The 16,910-nt window shown below is 41.0% G+C and overlaps 1 protein-coding gene across 2 annotated transcripts in view; it reads right to left on the bottom strand.

Moving 5' to 3' along the window:
* Positions 1-14,236, bottom strand: part of GK5 (glycerol kinase 5) — a 74,338-nt gene extending 60,102 nt beyond the window's left edge. Inside the window, exons 1-3 of one of the 2 annotated variants that reach the window (XM_032408546.1) lie at positions 13,953-14,236; positions 5,396-5,489; positions 2,296-2,371 (exon numbers count right to left, since the gene is read on the bottom strand). In XM_032408546.1, coding sequence (XP_032264437.1) covers positions 2,296-2,371; positions 5,396-5,489; positions 13,953-14,114 — 332 coding nt within the window. In that variant the 5' untranslated portion in view covers positions 14,115-14,236. The remainder of the gene's footprint in view (positions 1-2,295; positions 2,372-5,395; positions 5,490-13,952) is intronic. The other variant, XM_032408547.1, reaches the window with a different exon arrangement.
* Positions 14,237-16,910: the final 2,674 nt, after the last annotated feature.

The raw sequence follows: 16,910 nt of genomic DNA, 5'->3' as shown, positions 1-16,910 counted from the left end.
GCTTCTCCCTCTCCCGCTCCCCCTGCTTGTGTTCCCTCTCTCACTGTGTCTCTCTGTCAAATAAATAAATAAAATCTTTTAAAAAAAAAAGTTTCCAAGACTCATGAAAGAATACAAACATCTCAAAAAAGGATAGCCAAGGAGAAAACTCACAATTGTCTTAGGATGAAATCTTACCCTTTCACAAGGACAACACCACCAGTAAGGGAGGTGAACTGTCTTGGAATCTGACTCTATTTCTTCCAAGAGTGAGATATGGTCCTATTGCCACATAAAAACTTTGCTTCCTAACATTTTGACCTCCTTGTCATGAATGACCTGCTATCTAGGTTTTGATGAAAACAATCTCTGTGGTCAATGACCTAATCTCCAAATCCAACAAAACACAACACTTCCAGTCGGTTATTTCCCTAGGAACACTCCCTTGCCCCTACTTCCATACCACCTACTTCCCAGATTTGTGTTTGTCCCATCATGCTAGCTTTTTGCTTTCTGACCCCCTTTAAGTTGGGGGGAGGGGTGAATATTCATTGTCCAAATTCTCAGTCTTCTTTTTTTTCTATCCATATAATCTCTACCAGAGAACACACCTATTTCTCCAGACTCTGTCTATGTCAACAATTCTCAACTGGGAGTGATTCTGTCCCCCAGGGGACATTGGGCAATGTCCAGAGATGTTTCGGTTGTAAGAACTAGGGGTGTGGGGTGCTACTGGTATCTGGTGGGCAGAGACCAGGGATGCTGCTAAACACCCTACAATGCCCAGGATAGCCCCCAACAACAAGGAATCATCGGCCCAAAATGTCAATGGCGCCACTATTTAGAAACTACATCTACACAGATGACTTTAGTTCCTTTTTTCTTTCATCTGACTTGCTATGCCCAACACACTGGGTGGGAAGTTTGGGGAAGGCAGAGGGGGACTGCAGATGCAGGCAACCATCTGAGATACCTATGCCCTGAAAGAAAGAGCACTTATCTAGAGGAAATGAGTCATGCCTTAGTTAAACCAGACAGACGTTCTAACCACCTTTGGGGTATCTCCACATTCACATGTCCCAAACCAAACACTTTTATCATATTCCCTTCCACCCACCCTCATCACCATCTAACTCATTCCTCCTCTAATGTTCTCGATAATTTCAATCATATCCCCCCAAACATCAAGGCCAGAAATATTGGTAAAGTTAAACTTCTTCCTCTAACCTAATACTGAAATAATGGCCAAGATCTTGTGAATTCAGCCCGATTAGGTTTCTCACACTTATCCCTACTTCTTATATCTACTACTTTTCTTCTCCACTGCCCCATGCTCAAGATGCCCTTTGGAGTCTAGTGCTTTGTAACAAAGAAACATTTTATAGAGTTTTGTGGTTGTTGTTATTGTTTTTGAAGAAACTCATGTTGGGGAACCTGGGTGGCTCAGTCAGTTAAGCATCTGCCTTTGGCTCAGGTCATGCATGATCCTGGAGTGCCGGGGTCCAGCCCCGCATTGGGCTCCCTGCTCAGCGGGCAGCCTGCTTCTCCTTCTAACCCTCACCCCGTTCTCGTGCTCTCTCTCACTCTCTCTCTCTCTTTCAAATAAATAAATAAAATATTTAAAAAAAAGTTTAAAGAAACTCATGTTGACAGCAATACGGGCATAGTAGAAAGAGCATGTTTGGGGTCAAAAAACAAATCTGGAATCTTGGCTCTATTTATTAACTGAGTGGCCTTGAACCACTTATCTCACTGAGCCCTGGTTTCTTTCTCTGTAAAAAAGACATTAATACCTAAATAACAAGTTTGTTTGTTAGGATAATAGAACCTGAAATATCATAGATATTCACTATATGGTAGCCATTATAATTGTGTTTAATTTACACATACCTCATATGCTGTAGGTACTTAAATACTAAATTTGGAGTAGACTGAAAACATAAACCGTAATTATAGAATTGTGTTTATGAAACTTGTTAGGCTCTCCTGAATCTTTTTCATTATAAGCTAATTTTTAAGATTTCAATCCATGCTTATTTGAAAAACTAACTTATGTCAAAAGAAAGGAATGGAGAATTTTAATGACAGTAACAATACTTTTTATTGTTATCATTTTACGTAAGTCAAGTCCAGATAACATGCAGGGAGCGTATTTTACAATGCCAGAAAGTAGGCCCACTTTCATCTCTCTTATCCAAGTAAACTGCTATTAATTCACCAATTTAAAACTCTCCAAAAAGGTTTCACAGCAATGTAGCAACATATTCACTGTGGTAGGAACCCAGCAACAGAATGCTTACCACATAATGCACTTACTTGTTCCACGTAATAAAAGTTGCTCTCTGTGTTGAAATGCCAAGACCAACAATTTGATTCATCTCTATTCCTGCAGCTAAAAATAAAGATAGGTAAAACACATGTTTAAAAGCCAGTGAAGTTTTTCTTTACAATATTACAGCATGGGAAATAAATCATCCAATATAATATTTAAGAAAAACATCTGGGTTTAGCATTTAGTAACATAATTGGAGCTAATAAAGGAAGCATTACTAAGATGACTTTGTAGTGATTTCTTACTTAAAAGGAAAAAGTTCATATTCTAATAATAACAAAATGGGCTTTTTGCTTTAAATGTTAGAAAAAAAGCAAACACTACTCAAAGTAAGTTGGATTGTATTTTCTTCTTGATAACACTAAAAGACTGATCTTAATTCAAGTAATGATCAACCTATGAAAATTAATAAAGGGAAACCTCTCTAAAACGTAGTCAGGGCCATACCACTGGGTCAATTACAGGAAGACCTATCAATTACAGACCCCAAGAGAAGACTCCTCAGCAGGAAAGAATCAGCAATTATAGGTTCTAACAGGAAAAGATGTACTTTGCATCTCCTATAATAAATTTACTACCCCAGCCAATGAAAAACCATCATTACCCCAAACTCTTGCCTTTCTCCAATGGACTATAGTTCAAAACAATCCTTCCCAACCTCTTTCTCCTTCTCCACAAAATAACATTCCTTTCCTTTGTTTGCTGGACTTGCCTATGGTTTTTGCCATAGCTTGCTTGTCCCAAATTGTTATTCCTGAATAGGAATAAGGTCACCATACCATAATAGAAGCTGGTTGATGACAATAAAGGAAAATTCCCAGGGAAAATAGTATAATTACTGAAGCTTAGATCTTATTTTCCAACAAACAGATGCTAAGATGCAAATAAAAACATGGTCTTTCTGGTGCCCCTGGGTGGCTCAGTCTGTTAAGCGTCTGCCTTCAGCTCAGGTCATGATCCCAGGGTCCTGGGATCCAATCTGTGTCTGGTTCCTTGCTCAGCAGGGAGCCTGCTTCTCCCTCTCCCTCTGCTGCTCCCCCGGTTGTGCGCGCTCTCTCTCTCTTTCTCTCGCTATCTCTCTCTCTGTCAAATAAACAAACAAAATCTTTTAAAAAAAGAAAAAAAAACATGGTCTCTCTGGTTCATAGTTCTTAAAATATAGCTACTGGAGTATTTTTTTGTGATGCTCTTTTAGAAGAGTAATTTATCCCGCTAGGAAAATTAGGTACAACTTCAATTTGAGCACCGAGAAAGACAAATCACCCCCGGTACAGTACTCCTCCCCAAAATATTTAACCTGAATCTAATCATGGGGAAATAAATCAAGACAACCACAAAATGCAGAACCGTCTAATAAACTGGTCTATACTTCTGAAAACTGTCAATGCCATGAATAACATGCTCTAGATTAAAAGAGACTAGTCAATAAATAAATAAATAAACAGAGACTAGACAGACTGATTGCTAAATGCAATGCCTCACATTTGGATGCATTCTGGATTGGAAAAAAGTGATTAATGACTGAGATAAGAGGAATATTGAAGATTAAGTATTAGAAAATATTACTGTATTGTTAAATTTCCTCTGTGATATGTGCAGTGTGTTTATATAAGAGAATTCTCCTTTCTTTTGGAGATAATGCTGATGTATTTAGGGACAACAGGTTATTATGTCAAACCAACCCTTTTAACCGGGTCAAAAAAAGAGTTTGTAAAGAATGGTAAACACTGCTTAACATGTTTGAATCTGGGAAAGGCAAACAGGTGTTCCATGTACTATTCTTGCAGCTTTTTAAGTAAGTTTTGAAATATTTCAAACCAAAAAGGCAAGAAGGAGAAGCAACTGAGCCACAAAAATGAAGTAAAAGATCTTTTAGTATATGTGCTGCCAAAGCGAGCACGAAGTAAAAGATCTTTTAGAATTCACATTTACAAGTCAGCTTTTGCCACATTCTTAAAGAAAGTTGCACTGAAAATGTCCTTAAAGGGCTAAGATTTCGGGCGCCTGGGTGGCTCAGTAGGTTAAGCATCTGGCTTCGGGTCAGGTCATGATCCCGGGGTCCTGGGATTGAGCCCCACATCGGGCTTACTGCTCAGAGGGAAGCCTGCTTCTCCCTCTGGCTCTGCACCCCCTGCTTGTGTGTGCTCTCTCTAACAAAAAAAAGAAAGAAAGAGGGAAGGAAAGCAAGCAAGCAAGCAAGCAAGCAAGCAAGCGGGCGCCTGGGTGGCTCAGTCGTTAAGTGTCTGCCTTCGGCTCAGGTCATGGTCCCAGGGTCCTGGGATCAAGTCCCGCATCAGGCTTCCTGCTCGGTGGGAAGCCTACTTCTCCCTCTCCCACTCCCCCTGCTTGTGTTCCCTCTCTCGCTGTGTCTCTCTGTGTCAAATAAATAAATAAACTCTTAAAAAAAAAAAGAAAATTTAAGAAAGAAAGAAAGAAAAGAGCTAATATTTCCCACCGTGACTATGGCCAAGACTTTGCATCAAGAGGCCACACAAAAAAATGAAAACAAAAACAAAAACTTGTTTAACAATAAAGGTAACTTGGGGCACCTGGGTGGCTCAGTAGGTTAAGCATCTGCCTTTGGCTCAGGTCATGAGCACAGCCTGGCAAGGAGCCTGCTTTTCCCTCTTCCTCTACCCCTCCCCTTGTTTGTGCTCTCTCTCTCTCATTCTCTCTCTCGAATGAATAAATAAAATCTTAAAAAAAAAGGAATAAAGCTGTGAATTCCTGAGAGCAGGAACTGTGGGTTCTAATTTTGTTTATAACCCTCTAGTATTTTGTACACAACAGAAGTCGAATGAGCACTAGCCACAACCTGGAATGAAGAAGGAAAATGAACCTTTATACTGTATTGAAAAAAGATTTAAACCAGAGGACAGAGAGAGTTGCTGTTACCTTTCCTGGACAAAGTGGTTAACTATTAACCACAGATGTCTGCCGAAAAAATACTAGGAAATTTTACCCCAGTAAAACAACATTCCTATAATTATAATTTAGGAAACCCATAAAATTCTACAGACTGAGGAACACTCTTACTACAAACAAAATACACTTTATTATTTTTATTTTTGCAAGCCTAATTACCTTTAACAGATTCCTTTATTACAGTTACAAACTGAAGCCAGAGAACATCGGGATCAATTTCAACCCAGCCAGCTTGAGGATAAAGATTTTCTATCTATTTAGAAAAAGAAAATTTAGTAAAAACAACATTAGATCAAGTCAATAATATCTGGGTCTTAAAATTTTTTAAATGGTTAAAATGATTACAACATGATTTCATTTATTATCTAATTCATTTTTATTGTTAAAATCGAAAATATGAAATAAAAAGTTTTCCTCAGTTCATGAATTTACAGAAAATTTTAGCTTTCTTTGTTTTATCTTTACTTTCCAAGTTTTCTATAGTGAAGACGTGCCATTTTTATGAGAAAAATTTTTTAAAAAAACAAAAATTAACAAAGTACCAAGTTCTGATTCAGACTATGATGGAGGAAGCACACTCCACCCTGTCTCCACCACTGAATGCAGAGATAAAACCTGGACCGAATGCATGTGGACTCTAAAAAGTCTACAGGGGCAGGAAGATAGGGGAAGATAAGAATTCCAGTACTACTAACTGGTGGTGAGTTTCCCATTTTTTTCCTGATATTCCCTGGCCTGGACTCAAGCAAGTCCATAAAACCAGAAGTGGGTACCAGGATCAGTGGAAACTCCAGAAGCTCTCATGTTTTGGCTAACACTCAGAGAGAATGGGAGAAGTGCCCCATATATCTTTTTTTCTCCCGCTTGCCTCCATACTTTTGTACCCAGGTTATCTTGTAGTAGTGGTTGCACCAGTAATCTCAAGTACCTAAAATACTGAAGGAGGTAAAACTTCTCCAACCAGAGGAGGTGTGGCCCAAGACCGCCATGTTTTGTTTTTTTTGTTTTGTTTCTCTCTCTGTGCTTTTGATGTGTAGCCCCAGCTGTGGGCATAGGAAGTGCCGGCAGAGTAGGGTAATGAAAGCTCCAGCTTTCTGGCAAGAGGAGCCAAAAGGGGAAACTCAGGGAACCAAAAAGTGCCAGGACGATCTCAGAGAGGGAGGAGCTTGGGAAAGCTCCTCCAGAAAGTTGCGTATGAATTCCAAAGTTCACCTCGAAGCTGTACCTGTGTGAACATAATCTAAACAGCATAGCAAAGATGTAAAGAACTAAGGGACAGACCCCTACCCAGGTGCCAGACTGGCTACTGGGTGGCACATTCACAGGGCAGATGCAAACAGTACTGCCAAGATTTTGGAAATGACAAACACTGAAACCAAAGTCCACAAAAGACTGGTAGAATTTGTAGCTTGAACCCAACTGCATTAATTGCCTGGTAAAAGAAAAATACCAACATTCATCATAGGATTTACACAAGACCCTGAGTCTTATAACACTATATTCAAAATGTCCATGATATAATCTGAAATTACCAGGTATATGAAGAACTAGAAAAATCTCACCTCACATGGGAAAAGATAATAGATACCAATGCCAAGATGACAGATACCTGATCAAGACTTCATAAGCAGCTATTACAAAAATGTTCCAAGAACAAAGGGCAAATTCTTTTGAAACAAATGGCAAGATAGAAAGTCTCAGCCAAGAAATATAAGACAAAAGGAAACCAAAATAAAATTTTTAGAATTGAAAAATACAATAATTAGGAGAATGGGAGAAATGGAGAGATGCTGGTCAAGGGAGTACAAACTTTCAGTTATAAGATGAATAAGTTCTGGAGACTATAGTTAATAATAATGTACTGTACACCTGAAATTTGCTAAGAGAGCAGTTCTCAAGTGTTCTCAACACACACACACATACACAAATAGTAACTATGTGAGGTAATGGGTATGTAATCGTTTTACAATGTATATGTGTACCAAAACATCATGTTGTACACCTTACCTATATGCAACTTTTATTTGTCAATCATACCTCAGTAAAGCTGGAAAAATCAATTTAAAAAAGAAAAATATAATAATTAAAATAAAAAACATACTGAATGGGCTCAATAGTAGAATAAAAATAACAGAAGAAAGTCAGTAAACCAAAGATAGATCAATAGAATTTATCTAACTTCAATAACAGAAAGAAAAAATATTGGAAAAAAAGAATGAATAAAGCCTCAGGGATCTATGAGACAGGAGCAAAGGGTCTAGTATTTATGAGCATCAGAGTCCCCAAAGAAGGAAAGAAAAGAGTTCAGTGCAAAAAAAAAAAAAATTACTTCAGGGAAGTAATAGTGCTAAAAACTTTCCAAGTTCAGTGGAAGATTTAAAATCTACATATTCAAGAAACTTAGAAGACTCCTAAAAGGATAAGTCCAAAGCATTACACATTCAGATCCAGCATAATTAAAATGTTGAAAACCAAACTAAGGAAAAATCCTGAAAGCAGCCACACATGTTACATATATAGAACAATGATTCTGTATGGCTGCAGATTTCTCATCAGAGCCATGGAGGCCAGGAGGAAGTGGCTCAACATTTTTAAAGTGCTAAAGAAATGCCATCTACAATTGTATATCAAAATACCCCAGTAGAATTTTTGTAGATACAGACATGATGATTCTAAAATTTATAGGAAAAAGCAAAAGAACTAAAATAACCCAAACAATGTCGACAAAGACTAAAACTGGAGGAACCACACTACACAATTTTAAGACTTACTATAATGTTACATTAATCAAAACAATGTGCTACTAGCACAAAAACAGACAAATAGGGGGCGCCTGGGTGGCTCAGATGGTTAAGCAACCGACTCTTGATTTTGGCTTAGGTCATGATCTCAGGGTTCTGAGATCCAGCCTAGAGTTGGGCTCAGTGCGGAGCGCGGAGCGGACAGAGTCTGCTTGTTCCTCGCCCTCCCCCCACTTGCTCTCTCTCTCTCCCCCCCCTAAAATAAATAAAATCTTTTTTAAAAAAATAGACAAATAGGTATTAATGGAACAGAGTCCAGAAATAGACTGACACAAATAAAGCTAATTCATTTTTGACAAGTGTATACAAGGCAATTCAGTGGAAAAAAAAATAGCTTTTTCAACAGCTGGAACAATCAGACATCTATATGCAAAAAAATTAACTTCAACCTCACATCTTAAACAAAACTTAACTCAAAACTGATCACAGATCTAAATTTAAGACATAAAACTGCAAAATGTTTAGATGAAAACACAGGAAAAAAATCTTTGTGATGTGGGGTTAGGTGAAGAGCTCTTAGACATGACACCAAAATTACCATTCACAAAACAGAGAAATTGATAAATTGGACTTCATTAAAATTAAAAACATTCGCCCTGCAGAAGACACAGTTAAGAAAATGAAAAGACAAAGTGCAGACTGATTTAAAATATCTGTAAATCACACATCCAACACAGGACTTACATTCAGAATATATGAAGAAATCTCAAAATTCAACAGTAAGAAAACAAACAACCCAATCAAAAAATGAGCAAAAGACTTGAACAGGCACTTTGCCAAAGAAGATATATATGGATAGCAAATATGCATAGAGAAATATTCAACATCACTAAACATTAGGGAAATGCAAATCAAAACCACAATGAGATACCACTACATCTATCAGAATGCATAAAATAAAAAACACTAACAATTTCAAGTGTCAGTGAAGAACATGTGGAACTCTTACACATTGCTGGTGGAAATGCAAAATGGTACAGCACTCTAGAAAAGCATGGTAATTTTTTTGTTAAGTTAAACATTAACTTACTATATGACCCAACAGTACCACCCTCTTGGGTATTTATTCTAGAGAAAACGAAACTTAGGTTCACATTAAAATCTGTACACAAATGTTTATAGCAGCTGTAGTCACAATCACCAGAAACATGGATATAACCCAATTGTACTTCAACTGGTGAATGAATGTGGCACATCAGTCTAATGAATTACTACTTAGAAATAAAAAGGAATGAACTACTGATAGACATAATATGACTGATAGACATCATAATACTGACTGTATTGTTCCACTTATAAGACATTCTCAAAAAGACAAAACTATGGACACGGAAAATTGATCCGTGTTAGGTATGGGAGGGGTATGACTACAAAGGGCTAGCATGAGGGAGTTTTTTGGGTTACTCCTACGTTGGCTAAAAATCACAGAACTTATTCACCAAAAAGGCAATTTTACTGTAAGTTATTTAAAACATAAAAAGAAGCCATGGCTTCAGTTTAACATGATGGCTTAAACCTACATATCTTATCTCCAATTCCTCTCAAGATTCCATTAAAATAAAAATGTTAAAAGGGTTTATGCAGAGAGACAATGCTAAGAGAGCAAACAGGCTCAGGCCAGGTTTTAACAAAATGTTTTTAATATGAACAGTGAGTGGGTTGGTGGCACATGGCTAAACAGAGGAGAAAACTGGTACTTCACTCCCTGCTCAGATGACCACAATCTTTGCTCAACCCCTGGCAGAGATTCTATGGTAAAATCCTGAAAAGTAGAGGTACCTCCAAAGACTGGGATGCCAGATGGGGCTGAACACAAGATTGGTTCAAAGTCTTTAAAAGGATCCCCAATCCCCAATCCCTTCCTCCAGCCAGATCACTGCCCCTCCCTAACCAGGCAGAAGGTAAAAGGTTTACTCTCCAAAGGGACTGAACCAGAAGAATGCTTTCTTTGCAAATACCAGATATAGCTGAGTAGGGTAAGACTACTGAGTGGTACTGAAAATAGGAACGACCGGGGCGCTCAGTGGGTGGCTCAGTCGTTAAGCGTCTCGTCTGCCTTCAGCTCAGGTCACGATCCCAGCATCCTGGGATGGAGCCCCGCGTCAGGCTCCCTGCTCCTCGGGAAGCCTGCTTCTCCCTCTCCCACTCCCCCAGCTTGTGTTCACTCTCTCACTGTGTCTCTCTCTGTCAAATAAGTAAATAAAATCTTAAAAAAAAGAAAGAAAGAAAATAGGAACAACCAAAAACCAACCAAACATCTAATATGTAAGAAAAGACCAAAGTAAAGAGAAGGAATGCTGAGGAAACAGGGAACATGTGGGAAGCTTGAGGGTGACAAGGTCTGATATGAAAAAAGGATCTACTACTCCCTGGTGAGTTCCCAGAGACAGACTTAACAAAATCTATTCCCCTTCTATCAAATAATATGTTTTTTCTATGCAAGACTTTCATGACCCCAGACGAATGCCTCAACTGCAATAAACACTTCCTCATCCCAAAAAACTCAAAAAACTTGAAGGTGGCGCTGCAGGGTCACTCCCCTCCCCTCCACCAGCCCGGAGAGCTCACTATTCCCAAACATGTCACAATAGTGAAATCTCCTCCTGTACCGAAGGAAGACCAAACCGAAATTAGACAAGAGGATAACCAAAGCTAAGAAGATTTGTTTTGCTGATTACAAACAAAACAAAAGACAGCAAACAACCAGAATTTTTCAAGACTGTCCAGAAGGGTACACCGTAGTACGGATTATACTGTTCTCCTTGGACTGGCCTTTCTGTCCTGTTCTTCCAACCAAGATGTTATTATTCTTCATGGTTTCTCACATATAGCGTCATGTTCCGATGGGAAACATGACAAACTTTCTCCTTAAAACTAGAAACATCAAATATTGACGTGTGGATTTTCAAATCTGAATACTATTCTGGTATATAACACCAATACTTAAAAATCTATATAAAAATTTTTTAAAAATACAAATTATAAAAAATAAAATAAAAAATACAAATTATAGGGGCGCCTGGGTGGCTCAGTCATTAAGTGTCTGCCTTCGGCTCACGTCGTGATCCCAGGGTCCTGGGATCGAGCCCGCGTCGGGCTCCCTGCTCAGCGGGAAGCCTGCTTCTCCCTCTCCCACTCCCCCTGCTTGTGCTCTCTCTCTCTCTCTCTCGCTGTATCTCTGTCAAATAAATAAATAAAATCTTTAAAAAAAAATACAAATTATAGAAAAAGCCTAAAAATGTATCTCTGCTATTAAAAAATGAATGCCACAAGAAATAAAACTGGTCTTCTGAGAGGCCTAGTACTAGCTTCTTAACATAAAGGGTTTATGTTTGGGATTTCAATTTTAATTAAAAGACCAATACAGCCTATTATGTTCTTATCTCTAAGGGTGATCTCTTCACTTTTTCTTTCTCTGTCTCTCTTTTAAACTATTTACATGGCAATATCAGTCAAATCCTATACTAAGAGGTTTTGGGTTTCTATTATATATAGTCTTATCATCATATTAGCAGAGATGTGATTTTCGCTTGAGAAAATAAACAAAAGTTCTGTGTCCAATCCAGGTTCATGAAGCAAACTGAATTCCTAATACTTCGATTAAATGCAATTCAATGATTTATTCTGTACCCATGAGGTAATAAATCAGGTGCTAAGTAGCAATGTAGGCCAAGAACCTTTTCCTCAAAGAACTTCAAGTATCCAAGGGCGCCTGGGTGGCTCAGTCGTTAAGCATCTGCCTTTGGCTCAGGTCATGATCGCAGGGTCCTGGGATCGAGCCCTGCATGGGCCTCCCTGGTTGGCAGGGAGCCTGCTTCTCCCTCTCCTGCTTCTCTCTCTCCCACTCCCCCTGCTTGTGTTCCCTCTCTCACTGTCTCTATCTCTGTCAAAAAATAAATAAAATCTTAAAAAACTCCAGCTATCTGAAATAAATGACCAATTTCCAGTTGTTCTTTTCTAATTTCTAATTCGTTATGGACCAACAATTTTTAAGACACAATTAAAACAATTTTCTAGGAAAAAATTACATACAAAATAGAATCCCAAATGTTTCATTTTTAAGATCAGCAGACATAAAACTACTCTAGTAAACTGCTACACAAGTTTCTAAATCTTAATTTCTTCATCGCTACCCCAGGTGCCCAGGAACTATACTTTAAGAAGCACTGCTATATGGGATACCTGGGTGGCTCAGTAGGTTAAGCATCTGGCTTCAGGTCAAGTCATGATCCCGGGGTCCTGGGTTCGAGTCCCATATGGGGTTTCTTGCTCAAAGGGGAGCCTGCTTCTCCCTCTGCCTGATCTGCCTGGTGCTCCCCCTGCTTGTGCTCTCTCTCTGACAAATAAAATCTTGAAAGAAAAAAAGAAGGAAAGAAAGAAAAGAACAGAACTGCTATGAAGAACTGCTATGAACTCTTACCACAGTTGGAGAGCCATTGCTATAAACTCCTTAATCTAAGTGTTTCATCCTTTGAGGGCAGGGACTTTTTATATTTTTAACTCATATCTTTCCAGATACTTCACAGCTGAGAGTCTAAGCAAGCCATTCTAGTCTCCTGCTACTCACAGCAATCTTGATTCATTGTTTAGATTCCTACCTCATTTCTAAAAAACTAATCATTTGTCCCGAATTACACAGCAACTGAAACTTTGTATTTTCTGACAATCCATATCTCCCTTTGGCTCCAAATATTTCAATTAAAAAATCACTGCCTAAAACAAAAGTACTTTGTGTCTAGAATTATGAGGAAGACTGTGTGAAAAGTATCATTGTGTTGTGATAAAGATTCAAAAAGATAAGACACACACAGTCGCCAAAGGACAGTGTTCTTTCAGGTTGGGGGAGGGATGGTGTGTGTAGGGTAGGTGGGCAGTGTTTCTGCACAGGTAGCCAGAGAAGGGCCCAGCTGCTTAGTCCCAGCTCACTGTTCTGGTCCAGAAACCAGAATGAAATGAAACTCCCCCATTTTCTCAACGCAGTCACTTGGATAGATCTGCCCCTGGGCAACTGCTAGGGCTAAAAACACTCTTTAAGGGGTTGGGAAGAAGGGTGAGAACTGAACAAACGGAGAATCCAGTGCTGCTGGGTGGGAATGGTTTAGGTATCTAATGGCTCCTAACACTGCTAACATAAAAAGACGTTGATATTGGAAAGAAGGGTAAGAACACCACATCCAATCCACATTATTTTTGGTGCGCACGCAGAAATCAACACTTCATTAAAATAAGAACAGAAGAGCACCAATCTGTTGGTTGCTTTACTAATAAGAAGTAAGGATTTGGTAGGTTTCTCAAACCAGAAAAAGGTATTTTTATCAATGCTCAAAGATGGAAAGGAGAAAAGTAATGACAATACAGCCTTCAAAACTTGTCCAGTACCTCTAATATCCATGAAAATCAGTCGCTCAGATGAGGAAACAGCACTTTGAGAAGCAATTAATAATGACAACTGAGGAACGGACAATAAATTCTATCAAGATCTGAAACACCGAAATGTAAATAAAGACGGGGTTGGAAGTCTACCGAGGAAGTGGGAAAAACCCAGCAAGTCACAAAGCACCTTCTGGTTGGATACGCGCCGCGTGCTCTGCCCTGCCCTGCGAGTCTCCGCAGTCCCACCCAGGAAAGGCGAATCTGCAGGTGATAGAAACGAGAGAAGGACCCCCGGTCACAAACCGGGCCCCTCCTGCCCTCAGCCAGAACAGGAAGGGCGCGCAGGTTTCAGCCCTGCCCTGCGAGGTAATACTGAGATCTGGCCGCTCCTCGCCCGCCGCTCAGGACCGAGGGCCCGCCGGTGCTGCAGGTGGCTGCATTCTGGCTGGATGTCGCGGACCCGGCCGCTCGCCTCCCGCGACCAGATCCCGGGTGCTCTGTGCGACCCTGACCCGCAGCCCCGACGCCCGCTCCCCGGTCACCTTCTGCACGCTGGAGCCGCGAATCAGCGTCGCGTGGTCATAGACGTGGCAGCGGATCACCGAGCTGCCCACGTCCAGCCCCAACACAAAGCGTGCGGGAGACGGGCCCGCCGCGCTCTGCTCCGGGCGCCTCTGCTCCTGGACCGCGCGCACCCCCAACATCCCGACCCTGCAAGCCTCTACGCAACAACCGCCTGCGGAGAGAGCGCGTTTGGAGAGGCCCGCACTTCAGGGGCCGAGCGCGCCCCGCGGGGCCGCACCCCCCGGCCCTCCCCTCCGCGAGATCCGGGAAGCGCCCCGCCCCTGCCACGGGGCCCGCCCCAACGCCGTGACGTCACGGCTGCGCAAAAACCCTTTTGAGGCGTGTGCTGGGACTGGGCGGCAGCGTGGGGCCCTTGGAGGTGAGCGAGTTCCCAGGAACGGTGCCCGTGTTTCTTTTAACCTTAGTTGCATTTTATGAATATCTATTAAGAAAAATAAAGTGACCTGAAAAGAAAATAGAAATGCAGCCTAAAGTATATATTAATAAACAATCCCGCCCCCCAAGACTTCTTTCCCAAGAAAACCTGGTAAAATGCACATATAATACACATCAATAAATACTTGTAAATGCAGTAACACACAGAGTAAGACCTTCCCCAACCCTCTGGTGGGGAAAAGGGGACAAAGCGCAGGGTGGCCTCTTTTACTATCAAGCCCCCAACACCCCCACCCCAGCGGTTACTTTTTTTAGCCAGGAAGACCCTGTGGCAGAAAGGGGTAGAAAGGAGGCCTATGGCAATTTCGAGATTCCTGTAGCTTCAGTTCACCTGCCAAGAGCCAAGGGGCCTTCCCAGGGGGTGGTCCAGCTCCCAAGGTGCAAGCCTGATACGTAGGGAGTAGGGAGGTGTTAATGCCTGCTTCAGCCACCTCTCCACCACCAGCACCACTCAAAAACACCAGTGCCTGAAAATATCATTATCTTCTTTTTTGTAAAATTATGAAAGTAATATGGATACGTGCTTTTTGTGAAAATAGTTTAACAGTGCCATTAAAAAGTAAAGGAGCTTCATTTTGAACCAAATTGTCCTTTTGACCAAACTATTAACCAACTTGCTTTCAAGTTGGTTAATACCAAACTGGGCTCTTTGGCCATATTACTGGAAGCCTGGAACGTACAACCACAAGGGTATATTCTTTTCTCTCTGTACCTTGTTCCTGTCCAATAGTTCTCATTTATTCCAAATGGCCTCAGGATTGCTTTCACCAGTGCTTAAGTTCAGCATTTTGTTGAGTCATATATATGTTAATCCCCAATATTATAAAGAAACCAATGACTGATGGGTCGTGTACTGGTCAGAGTTTCCCAGAGAAACAGACCCGATAGAATAGAGAGGGAGGAAGAGAAAGAGATTGGGATTTTGAGGAATGGGCTCACATGCTTGTATGGGTGGAAAGCTCCAGAAATCTGTAGGGCAGGCTAAAAGGCTAAGAATTCAGGTTAAGAGTTGATGTTACAGGAGACACCTGGGTGGCTCAGTCGTTAAGTGTTTGTCTTCCTCTCAGGTCACGATCCCAGAGTCCTGGGATCGAGCCCCGCATCGGGCTCCCTGCTTCTCCCTCTCCCACTCCCCCTGCTTGCATTCCCTCTCTCACTGTCTCTCTCTCTCTGTCAAATAAATAAATAAAATCTTTAAAAAGAGAAAAAAAGAGTTGATGTTACAGTCTTGAGTCTGAATTCTATAGGACAGCAAGCTGGAAACCCAGGCAGGGTTCCTATGTTGCAGTCTGGAGAATCCTTTCTTGTTTGGGAAACCTCAGTCTTTGCTCTTAAGGCCTTCATCTGATGGGATGAGACCCACCAACATTATGAAGGGCAGTTTGGTTTACTCGATGTCTGTTGACTTAAATGTTAATCACATCGAAAAAATACCTCACAACACCTAGATTTGTGTTTGACCGGACAACTGGGCACCCACACAGTGTGCCCATGAGCCTAGCCAAGCTGACATATAAAATCAACTATCACAGGTCCCCTTTCACAACAGAGAAAGCTGTTTTGAATTCCCTGATGTTAATATTTAGCATATTTCTCATACTGATAGTTCTTGGGTTTCTTGGATCCTAACACTTCTTTGTGATCCTTTTTAATAAATTGAAATCAATTATCTTGAGTGTTATCAAAGAATCATAGAATGTAAAAACAAGAAGGACTTTAGGGACCACTTAGTCTAATGTTTCTTAATCTGTTTCCAATCTTGAACAACTTTCAGACGCTGATGGATGCTGTCTTCTGAGGATATGTTTATCTACACAAAATTTGGCATGTAATTCCAGGTGTTGGGTATGGGATACTCTAAACATGAAGATCTCAGGTTAAAAATACAGAGCTGATTTCCCTAACCTGGACAGACTTGCCTAGAAGAGGGTTGGGCAACAAAGGGATACTGTGTTTCTTCAGTGTTCATTGTTCTCTGCTGGCATCTCTTGCCCTGCTCTGCTCCCAGGGCAAGGAGCATGTGGGCCCCAAGGCACAAGGCTCACAAACTCTGAAGGTCCCTTTGCTAGTGGGTCAGTACATTGTTCTTGATTCAGAGGCCACTGCTACTCTGAGCTCCATCACCTGGTTGGCTTGGTCTTCATCTGGCTCCTCACCTCCTCACACTCTGGGCTTGGCCTCAGAGGTAGCCCATGAGGCTGCTCTCCCAGGCTCTTCCCCACCACCATCACTTCTTACACTTTCTCTTCTTTCAGTAGAGCCCGGGATTACAGCTCATTGTACCAACCTTGCACATTCCCAAGAACTTGGACACAATTCCTCAAGGCTAGATCAGAAAGTATGCCAGGGCCACCACACCCTATAGGGAAATGAATGGTGCTCCAAGGCTGAACCCAGAAACCTCAATGCCTTCCCGCCTCCAAGAAAACTAGTCATGGTCCCTCATTTCTAGGATGACCAACTGTCCCAGTTTGCCCTAA

This window comes from Phoca vitulina, unplaced genomic scaffold (assembly GCF_004348235.1).
Source record: "Phoca vitulina isolate PV1807 unplaced genomic scaffold, GSC_HSeal_1.0 scaffold10, whole genome shotgun sequence".
In the NCBI taxonomy this organism is placed as follows: domain Eukaryota; kingdom Metazoa; phylum Chordata; class Mammalia; order Carnivora; family Phocidae; genus Phoca; species Phoca vitulina.
This window is presented reverse-complemented; position numbering and strand designations above follow the sequence as displayed.